Source organism: Poromitra crassiceps (genome assembly GCF_964638095.1).
Source record: "Poromitra crassiceps genome assembly, chromosome: 13".
Lineage (NCBI taxonomy): Eukaryota > Metazoa > Chordata > Actinopteri > Beryciformes > Melamphaidae > Poromitra > Poromitra crassiceps.
Window position 1 is genome coordinate 41,793,669 of NC_139644.1, and position 11,338 is coordinate 41,805,006.

Genomic DNA, 11,338 nt, shown 5'->3' on the forward strand with positions numbered 1-11,338 from the left:
AGTTAGTTGCAGCCCTAGTTGCTTGATATCGCGGTAACTTAAAATGCTTTATCGTAACATACATCCCTTCTCATGTCCTTAGTATGCTATTTCCTCTTTCATATTGGCATAAATAATTCAAGTGTGTGTGTGTGTGTGTGTGTGTGTGTGTGTGTGTGTGTGTGTGTGTGTGTGTGTGTGTGTGTGTGTGTGTGTGTGTGTGCGTGCGTGCGTGCGTGCGTGCGTGCGTGCGTGTGCGTGCGCATGCGCGCACGCAAGCTAAATGATTTGACTGTGTGCACTGACAATGTAAACCCTGCCTCCCTCAGTGAGTGTGTGCTCCAGAGTTGCTGTGATCAGATTAAGCCTGTCTTTATTGCGTTAAGGCGGTTCAGTGCAGCTGCTCACTGGTCACCAGTACAAGACCAGGCTGTACTGGCCGGCTGCCAGTGTCAGTGTGTGTGTGACTGAAGCAAGGTGGCGTATCCGTTAGGGATGGGCATTTCTAGCAAAAACACTATTCGAAATTCGCTGGCCAAATTCGAATTTAATTCGAAATTCGAAAATAAAAATAAAAATGTAAAAAAAATTAAAAATGTAATATTTTATTTATTTTTTATTTATTTTTTGTGAGTGAAATGTTGCATTGTCTCCCCTGATTCTAAGTCTACGGCTTTATTAATTAATATAAAAAGCTTCTGCTGTGGATTTTTAGCTCAAACAAGCATTGCACCACTGAAGTAAAGAACATGTTACATGACATTGACATTTTCGAAAATAAAAAACAGTTTTGACAATCATGAGTGGTTCATTAAATATTTAGTAGGCTCAGGTCTGAGTGCCAAAGGGGTGCCAAAGTCACCCCCTCTCCCTCTTCATGGGATTTCATCCGCCATTCATTTTTCCATAAACCTTGCTTAAAATGCTTATAAAAATTGTTTTACTTGCTCAAACCAAGCGATTTGACTATACTTAGAATCAGGGGAGACAATGCAACATTTCACTCAATTTTTTTTTTTTTTTTTTTTTTTTTTCGAATTTCGAATTTCAATAATAAAAGTCGACCTTGATAATAACAACGATTATTCGAAAATTCGAAATTCGATGCCCATCCCTAGTATCCGTATAGTCAAATAATATTTGCTGAATAAATCGGAGCAGTTCTCTCCATGGTTTCCGCTATTATATATTTAGGAGGGTCTGGTGAGACGAAGGAGGAGTGTGGCCGGGAGAAACCCACAGAGCCTTAGCCCTCCATGCACCGAAGGGTCTTTCAATACTGCGGTGTAGCACTAAACTCTATTGCAGCGGATTGGGCGTGATCAACCCTTCCGCGGGCAACGCTGCAGACAGAGTAGTAAGGCTGATCCGTGAGCGGCTGCTTCTGGGACGCGGGTCGGGGTCTTAATCGGCCTCGGCTGGGTCTACTGGGCGAGGGTGTATGATGTTGGACAGACCCGAAACACCTTACGACCCCAGTTAACATCACTGATGACGCGTCCAAGCGCATGCTGAAGCATTGTATCTTGAACCTTAGCTGGATCCTGTATAAATAGTATAAAATGTTATGAAAAATGTCAGGTCACAATTACACGACTCTTCTGCAGTTTTTATTTTGAAAGAAACGTCAGCGATGGCGAGTGACGAGTCTGCAACGTTGACGCATGAAATGCATCGGGATTCGCCGAGATGCACATGGAGGAGGCATTGTAGGCGTGCCCAGCCTGCTGCTGGAATCAAAGAAAATGTCCGCCGAATCGTCTTCACTGCTACGAACGGGGGGCTTTTTCTACATTTGTCGGAGCAACAACACAGCGAAAACAAGTGTTTTGGAGGGGCCGACAGTTATTCTTGAAAACATGCGTTCAGCACGCACGACAAAAGTGGCGGTTGGAGAAGCTGTTTAGCGCCCAGTCTACGCCTACCGCACAGTACTAATGCCGGCATTCAACCGCTCATGAAGAGAAAGGTTCCTCAGAAGAACGTAGTGGACGTAGAATCCCAATAGCTATATCATACAAGTCAAAGAAAAAATGCAAATAAGAAAAGGAGAAAATCCAAAGCCTTACTCAAAGTAAGAAACAGGCTGTTTTGGCCAACTTTGCTTCTTTATTTTGCTTTTTTAATTGGCCTTGAAGGAATACTTGACCCAAGTATTTCTCTTGTCTGTGCATGTCTTTCCCTCTGTCTCTCTCTCTCTGTGTGTGTGTGTGTGTGTGTGTGTGTGTGTGTGTGTGTGTGTGTGTGTGTGTGTGTGTGTGTGTGTGTGTGGGTGTGTGTGGGTGTGTGTGTGTGTGTGGGTGTGTGTGTGTGTGTGTGGGTGTGTGTGTGTGGGTGTGTGTGTGTCTCACTCTCTCTCGGGTCGCAGCCCTGCTGGCCTCTGATTGGTGTTGCCATGGCAATGATGGTTCTGAGAATGTCGCTGGGGGGGGGGGGGGGGGTCCAGGGGGTGATAGACAGCTCAGGTAACAGGTTATACTCTTGTTAGTTCACTGACTCTTTGTTAGTTCTCCGTGTGGATTTACTACAAAGATGAGCGTTTCACGTAACTTTGGATTATTATTTCATGGCGTGGTGAGTACACAACATGTACACGTGAGTGTTTCTGCCGCTGTTGGAATGTGTATTTTGTAGTAGTAGTAGTAGAAGTAGAAAACTTTAATGTCCTCCAAGGAGGCAATTTGTTGTACAGCACAGTACTTGAGGACACAGACACATTAACATACACAAGAACATACACAACTCATAAAAATCATAAAATCATCTGTAGTGGTCAAAAATACTACAAATACGCAAATTAATTGCTGTGTATAAAGTGCACGTGTTAGCAGCCCTGCATATTTTGAGCGACTGAACTGGAGTAGTCGGCTGTTCCGTAGACTGCCCTCGTAGCGCTAAGCTAAGAGTTCTACCGCAGTTTGTTGCTGCACGCAGAGTGAAAATGCAGACATCTACATTCTAGTTTTGATATGGGCAAAATGACAAATGGCCTAAACTCTCAAAATGTTGCCATATCCCTCTTAAGGTTAGGTTTAGGCAGGTATGTGGTTACAGCATGTAAGCTTCCAGGGAATACATGCACGTCTATGTTTAAATACCGTAAATTTCGGACTATAAGCCGCGGCTTTTTCCCCGTTTTTTGGCCCTGCGGCTTATATAACGGTGCGGCTTATCTATGGATTTTTTGAAAAAAAAAAAAAAACAGAATTCTCTCTTCTTTAGCACTCTTTCTAACTATAAATCCACTTCTGTTTTAATTTCCTCTCTTGCCCTCTTTTCACCACACCGCGGACACTGTGTGCACTGTAAAAAAAAACACAGGTGGTGTTGTGTTATGTTGTTTTGTTGAAATGTTAATAAATGGGAGCTTCCTCAAACAGCCATCTCTTTCCCGACAATCCCCTCTGTGCATGAACCCTTACATATGGTAATTAAACATTAAAACACAATAAAAAAAATAAAATAAAAAAAAAACATTAAAACACCTGCGGCTTATAGTCCGGTGCGGCTTATATATGTAACAAACAGGCAATTTTGCTGCTGCGGCTTATACTCCGGTGCGCCTTATAGTGCGGAAATTACGGTAGTCCCAAAGTGACATTTAAGACAGTGCTGCATGTGATGCATTCAAAGCCTTAACCAAATGTCCCTCCTCCTCTCCCCAGGCGTTTTGATCGACTCCGCTGTGTTCCCTCCTGAGCGCTCCCACCAGACTCCGCCTCCTCCATCATGTCCTCCTCTCAGGCCACGCCCATCCAGGGGGTGCGACCCCTGACCCCTCCGCTGTGCTCTGCAGGCTCCCCAGGCTCTCACATGTCTCCACTATATTCCGGTAACGGCTTTAGTTTTTATATTGTGTCTTTATGGTCAAATGAGAGGAGACTCTGACTTCACATCGACAGTACAGGTGCTCTCTGAGAAGCCAACGTTAGGCTGTGAACAAGGGGGCAGATTGTTATAGGACATAGGGAAAAACACCCCTCCTTCACACACACACACACGCACACACACACACACGCACGCACGCACACACACGCACGCACGCACACACACCACACACACACACACACGCACACACGCACGCACACACACGCACGCACACACACACACACACACACACGCGCACACACACACACACACACACACAGAGGGGGGCTTTTCCCTATACCCCAGAAAATCTCCCTCTTTTCCCGATACCCCAATTAAAATTCCCAATTGCCGTTTTTTCCCCTGAAAAATGCTCACGCTACCTTATCGAGAAATGGGTCTGTAAAGTGGAGACTTGGAACTCATTTTCATTGAGATATCTTGAGGTGAGAGGTCAAAGCTCCCTTCCTGACAAGCTAGCATGGCATGGCATGGCATGGCATGGCATGGCATGGTTGGTACCAATGGAGGCTTGGTTTCATATGATACCAGACATCACTCTGGCTTTAAAGCTAAGTCCACTACAGCCTCTGAAAGACAATAACAGGAGAAAATAGCAGTCAGAAGCAAAGTGGGAGAAAGGGTTAAAAATAGGAAGCCTCCTGAGAAGATTGGGAGTGTGGGCAGGTATGGCAGAGTGTGGGCAGGTATGGCAGAGTGTGGACAGGTAGTGTGGACAGGTAGTGTGGGCAGGTAGTGTGGACAGGTATGTGTGGGCAGGTAGTGTGGGCAGGTATGTGTGGGCAGGTAGTGTGGGCAGGTATGTGTGGGCAGGTAGTGTGGGCAGGTATGTGTGGGCAGGTAGTGTGGGCAGGTATGTGTGGGCAGGTAGTGTGGGCAGGTATGTGTGGGCAGGTAGTGTGGGCAGGTATGTGTGGGCAGGTAGTGTGGGCAGGTAGTGTGAGCAGGTAGTGTGGGCAGGTAGTGTGGGCAGGTAGTGTGGGCAGGTATGGCAGAGTGTGGGCAGGTATGTGTGGGCAGGTATGTGTGGGCAGGTATGTGTGGGCAGGTAGTGTGGGCAGGTAGTGTGGGCAGGTATGTGTGGGCAGGTAGTGTGGGCAGGTATGTGTGGGCAGGTAGTGTCGGCAGGTAGTGTGGGCAGGTATGGCAGAGTGTGGGCAGGTATGTGTGGGCAGGTATGTGTGGGCAGGTATGTGTGGGCAGGTAGTGTGGGCAGGTATGTGTGGGCAGGTATGTGTGGGCAGGTATGTGTGGGCAGGTAGTGTGGGCAGGTATGTGTGGGCAGGTATGTGTGGGCAGGTAGTGTGGGCAGGTAGTGTGGGCAGGTAGTGTGGGCAGGTAGTGTCGGCAGGTAGTGTGGGCAGGTATGGCAGAGTGTGGACAGGTATGGCAGAGTGTGGACAGGTATGGCAGAGTGTGGACAGGTATGGCAGAGTGTGAGCAGGTATGGCAGAGTGTGAGCAGGTATGGCAGAGTGTGGGCAGGTATGGCAGAGTGTGAGCAGGTATGGCAGAGTGTGAGCAGGTATGGCAGAGTGTGGGCAGGTATGGCAGAGTGTGAGCAGGTATGGCAGAGTGTGAGCAGGTATGGCAGAGTGTGGGCAGGTATGGCAGAGTGTGGACAGAGTGTGAGCAGGTATGGCAGAGTGTGGGCAGGTATGGCAGAGTGTGGACAGGTATGGCAGAGTGTGGACAGAGTGTGAGCAGGTATGGCAGAGTGTGGGCAGCTATGGCAGAGTGTGGACAGAGTGTGAGCAGGTATGGCAGAGTGTGGGCAGGTATGGCAGAGTGTGAGCAGGTATGGCAGAGTGTGGGCAGGTATGGCAGAGTGTGGACAGGTATGGCAGAGTGTGGGCAGGTATGGCAGAGTGTGGGCAGGTATGGCAGAGTGTGGGCAGGTATGGCAGAGTGTGAGCAGAGTGTGAGCAGGTATGGCAGAGTGTGAGCAGGTATGGCAGAGTGTGGACAGGTATGGCAGAGTGTGGGCAGGTATGGCAGAGTGTGGGCAGGTATGGCAGAGTGTGGACAGGTATGGCAGAGTGTGGGCAGAGTGTGAGCAGGTATGGCAGAGTGTGAGCAGGTATGGCAGAGTGTGGACAGGTATGGCAGAGTGTGAGCAGGTATGGCAGAGTGTGAGCAGGTATGGCAGAGTGTGGGCAGAGTGTGAGCAGGTATGGCAGAGTGTGAGCAGGTATGGCAGAGTGTGGGCAGGTATGGCAGAGTGTGAGCAGGTATGGCAGAGTGTGGGCAGGTATGGCAGAGTGTGAGCAGGTATGGCAGAGTGTGAGCAGGTATGGCAGAGTGTGGGCAGGTATGGCAGAGTGTGGACAGGTATGGCAGAGTGTGAGCAGGTATGGCAGAGTGTGAGCAGGTATGGCAGAGTGTGGACAGGTATGGCAGAGTGTGGGCAGGTATGGCAGAGTGTGGGCAGGTATGGCAGAGTGTGGGCAGAGTGTGAGCAGGTATGGCAGAGTGTGAGCAGGTATGGCAGAGTGTGGACAGGTATGGCAGAGTGTGGACAGGTATGGCAGAGTGTGGACAGGTATGGCAGAGTGTGGACAGGTATGGCAGAGTGTGGACAGGTATGGCAGAGTGTGGACAGAGTGTGGACAGGTATGGCAGAGTGTGAGCAGGTATGGCAGAGTGTGGACAGAGTGTGGACAGGTATGGCAGAGTGTGGACAGGTATGGCAGAGTGTGGACAGGTATGGCAGAGTGTGGACAGGTATGGCCGAGTGTGGGCAGGTAGTGTGGACAGGTATGGCAGAGTGTGAGCAGGTATGGCAGAGTGTGAGCAGGTATGGCAGAGTGTGGGCAGGTATGGCAGAGTGTGGACAGGTGGAAACAGAGAAGAATCTTGCATATTGCCACTTGAACTCTTGATTGTTTGTTTGGACTTTTCTGTTGAAGTAACAGGGTGTTTTTCTTCCTCCCACCCACCAGGGGCGCTGCGGCCTCCAGCCTGCAGACATAGAGACCGCTCGCCTTCCCCCATGAGGGGCTACCTGATCCCCAGCCCCCTGCCCACACGCAGAACCAGGACCTGCTCAGCGTGAGTGAAGACCTAGTAGGCTTTGTGGAGTAACGGATTACATGTAACAGGATGGCATCATCAGACACACCAACACACACACACAAAGTAATGGTAACTGTAATAACTTACAGTTACAGAAAAAAGGTGTAATCAAGATTTGACATTTAGTCATACTTGTGATTACTAGCAGGATTACAGAATTTAAAATACATTTTCAAATAAACGATGTTTGTGACATCATAGTATGCAGCCAGTTGCAGCAGCTGACATGGTGTTATTTTTCACTTTGTATTCTTATTATTCAAGAGAAACAGGCGACAGCAGATAGACTGGCTGAAAGCTGCTGTAAGCAACACACAAGGTCTGAAAGAGGAGGAGCTTAAGCAACACATAAGGTCTGAAAGAGGAGGAGCTTAAGCAACACATTGAGACAGTCCGCATGTGTGGGAACGCCCACAAAATGTTAAACGGCTGGCGCGCGAGTGGGGTAAAACCGCCCATATATCTCATGGGCTGACTCACCAAAAGACGGTGCTGCGGCTCTAAACTACATGTTTGGGGGTTCTAGAGCAGAACACAAGACGTCTGCTCAGATGTGCGTTTACTGCGGTGGTTAAATCCCCGATCGTGTCTGCCTGGGCTGGGCTATCAGCTAAATTCTAACTTTGCTGAATGGATAGAACGGGGGATTTACCCCACCCTGACCCCGCCCCCAGCCAGGCTGAGCCAGCTAAACTATGACTAGCTATGACGAGACGTGGCCTCAACCTATAAGGTCTGAAAGAGGAGGAGCTTAAGCAACACATAAGGGCTGAGTTTCCCAACAAAGAAGCTTCTTAAGAGTTAAGAAGCTTCTTAAGGAGTTAAGAAGCTTCTTAAGGAGTTAAGAAGGCTCCAAAGAAGTGTTTCCCAAACGCCTTCTTAACAGTCGAGAAAAATAAAAAAAATAGAAGGCTCTTAAGAAGCATCTTAACTGGAGCGGCTCACTTGATGGCACTCTGAGCCCAGCAGTGGGCCACGACTCAGTGGTTGAGAAATACTGTTAACACCTAATCATGGTCATGTTAAACTTTATTAAACATTATTTATTTCAGACATGGACTGCAGTTCAAATTGCTTTATATACACAGCATACAACAAAACAGAGAAACACTACAGAATTTAAGCGACCTTGGGTTCTGTGAAAGGTGCTATATAAATCCACAACATTATAAAAGGAATCCATTCTGATTAGAGGAATATAGCCTACGGTAAAACATTTAAAACACAAGTAACCATACATACAGGGAAGATTTTCAAGTGTTCCCTAATTTTAAACACTAAAGGGTACATGAAAGAAAGGAAAAAGGGAAAAACACAAGAGGAACAGTGGACACAAGTATCTCCTTTTGCCTGATGCGGCTGGATCTGCCAGTGTTTTGTCATTAAGAAGGTGTTAAGAAGGCTCCAGACCCTTCTTACAAAACCTTCTTAACGAAAGATCATCTTAGCGCTAAGAAGCTTTTGGGAAACGCAGCCTTCTTAACAGAGGATAATTGGAAGATAATTTTAGGCTAAGAAGCAATCGGGAAACGCGTTGGCTTCGTTGGCTTCTTACGGGAGCCTTAAGAAGGGTCAAAGAAGCTTCTTAGCGCTAAGAAGCTTTTGGGAAACGCATGCCTTCGTAAAGAAGCAATTGGGAAACGCGTTTGCTTCTTAAGGGGGCCTTAAGAAGGGTTGAATTAGCTTCTTAGCGCAAAGAAGCTTTTGGGAAACCCAGCCAAGGTCTGAAAGAGGAGGAGCTTAAGCAACACATAAGGTCTGAAAGAGGAGGAGCCGGACATTTATTCAATCAAAAGTCATCCAAAAGTAACGCAAAGTACAATACAATTGGACGGACGGACCCCATCTTTATTAGTCACAGACAACTCCCTCCCTCTCTCCCTCCCCCTCCCTCCCTCTCTCTCTCTCTCTCCCTCTCTCCCTCTCTCTCTCTCTCTCCCTCCCTCCCTCTCTCCCTCCCCCTCTCTCCCTCCCCCTCCCTCTCTCTCTCTCTCTCTCTCTCCCTCCCTCTCTCTCTCTCTCTCCCTCTCTCTCTCCCCCCTCTCTCTCTCTCTCTCCCTCCCTCCCTCTCTCCCTCCCCCTCTCTTTCCCTCTCTCCCTCTCTCTCCCTCCCTCTCTTTCTCTCTCTCCCTCCCTCCCTCCCTCTCTCCCTCCCTCTCTCCCTCTCTCCCTCCCTCCCTCCCTCTCGCTCCCCCTCCCTCTCTCTCTCTCTCCCTCCCTCCCTCCCTCCCTCTCTCCCTCCCTCTCTCCCTCTCTCCCTCCCTCCCTCTCGCTCCCTCTCCCTCCCTCTCTCTCTCCCTCTCTCTCCCTCTCTCTCTCCCTCTCTCCCTCTCTCTCTCTCTCTCCCTCCCTCCCTCTCTCCCTCCCTCCCTCCCTCCCTCTCTCTCTCTCTCTCGCCCCCTGCAGGACAGCTCGTGCGTCAGAGGGCCCTCTGTCCAGAGGTGTGTGTAAATGCTTTTCCCGCTCCAAAGGCCATGGCTTCATCACACCGTCCGACGGGGGCAGTGACATCTTTGTCCACATCTCAGAGTAAGTCTGGACAGACATGCATGTCGACTGCTCCCTTGAGGGAGGAGGCATATATCCACGGTGCGGTTGTTCTAGCCTCTTCTTTTTCCTCCCTCTCCTCTTCCAGCATCGAGGGCGAGTACGTGCCGGTGGAGGGCGACGAGGTGAGCTACAAGCTGTGCGCCATCCCTCCCAAAATGGAGAAGGTCCAGGCGGTGGAGGTGACCATCACACACCTGAAGGCCGGGAGCAAGCACGAAACCTGGGCGGGAGCCATCGTCAGCAGCTGAACCTCACCACGAGGTCCGGGTGGAGCGGAGTGCGCTGGGGGGAGTGGGGGGGAGGGTCTCAGGAAGGAAAGAGGGGGAGGGATTGAAGTGAGGAGGTGAGGATACCCGGTTTGTCTGTAGAGGGGGAGGTGAGGGGGAGTGTTATGTCCTGCTTTTTCCCCTGATACTCTGTGTCTGTGGAGGGGGAGGTGAGGGGGAGTGTTATGTCCTGCTTTTTCCCCTGATACTCTGTGTCTGTGGAGGGGGAGGGGGAGTGTTATTCCCTGCTTTTTCCCCTGATACTCTGTGTCTGTGGAGGGGGAGGGGGAGTGTTATTCCCTGCTTTTTCCCCTGATACTCTGTGTCTGTGGAGGGGGAGAGTTAGTGTTATTCCCTGCTTTTTCCCCTGATACTCTGTGTCTGTGGAGGGGGAGGGTTAGTGTTATTCCCTGCTTTTTCCCCTGATACTCTGTGTCTGTGGAGGGGGAGGGTTAGTGTTATTCCCTGCTTTTTCCCCTGATACTCTGTGTCTGTGGAGGGGGAGAGTTAGTGTTATTCCCTGCTTTTTCCCCTGATACTCTGTGTCTGTGGAGGGGGAGGGTTAGTGTTATTCCCTGCTTTTTCCCCTGATACTCTGTGTCTGTGGAGGGGGAGGGGGAGTGTTATTCCCTGCTTTTCCCCCTGATACTCTGTGTCTGTGGAGGGGGAGGGTTAGTGTTATTCCCTGCTTTTTCCCCTGATACTCTGTGTCTGTGGAGGGGGAGAGTTAGTGTTATTCCCTGCTTTTTCCCCTGATACTCTGTGTCTGTGGAGGGGGAGGGGGAGTGTTATTCCCTGCTTTTTCCCCTGATACTCTGTGTCTGTGGAGGGGGAGGGTGAGTGTTATTCCCTGCTTTTTCCCCTGATACTCTGTGTCTGTGGAGGGGGAGGGTGAGTGTTATTCCCTGCTTTTTCCCCTGATACTCTGTGTCTGTGGAGGGGGAGGGTGAGTGTTATTCCCTGCTTTTTCCCCTGATACTCTGTGTCTGTGGAGGGGGAGGTGAGGGGGAGTGTTATTCCCTGCTTTTTCCATGATACTCTGTGTGTCTGTGGAGGGGGAGGGTTAGTGTTATTCCGTGCTTTTCCCCCTGATACTCTGTGTCTGTGGAGGGGGAGGGTGAGTGTTATTCCCTGCTTTTTCCCCTGATACTCTGTGTCTGTGGAGGGGAGGGTGAGTGTTATTCCCTGCCTTTTCCCCTGATACTCTGTGTGTCTGTGGAGGGGGAGGGTGAGTGTTATTCCCTGCTTTTTCCATGATACTCGGGTGTGTCTGTGGGGGGGGAGAGGTGGAAGGAAGGAGGGATAAAATTAGAAAGATCCCAGTTCACTCGTGTTGAAATGTGGGCGGATTCCTCTGCGCTTCCTGGGAAATGGGTAGGCTTAACTATATTTTGGAAAAACAGATATGGGTGGTTTCAGTGGCAAATTAATAGATGTATCATTAGAAAGAAAGAGATGTTTGTCATATGAAGCTTATATTAGTTGATTATTATTTTTTAGACACCACATTGACCTTATTCATATGGTGGCCATTTTGAACACTCAGGAAACGCTGCCCAGATGAATAAACCTAATGTTAGT

General features: G+C 49.3%; 1 protein-coding gene across 1 annotated transcript; it reads left to right on the forward strand.

The window, feature by feature from the left end:
• Window positions 1-3,708: 3,708 nt before the first annotated feature.
• Window positions 3,709-9,739, forward strand: carhsp1 (calcium regulated heat stable protein 1; the record flags this gene model as incomplete). The annotated part of the gene is made up of 4 exons (XM_083650102.1): window positions 3,709-3,811; window positions 6,809-6,917; window positions 9,348-9,470; window positions 9,577-9,739. 4 exons carry the CDS (start codon window positions 3,709-3,711, stop codon window positions 9,737-9,739), a joined length of 498 nt encoding a protein of 165 aa, XP_083506228.1.
• Window positions 9,740-11,338: the final 1,599 nt, after the last annotated feature.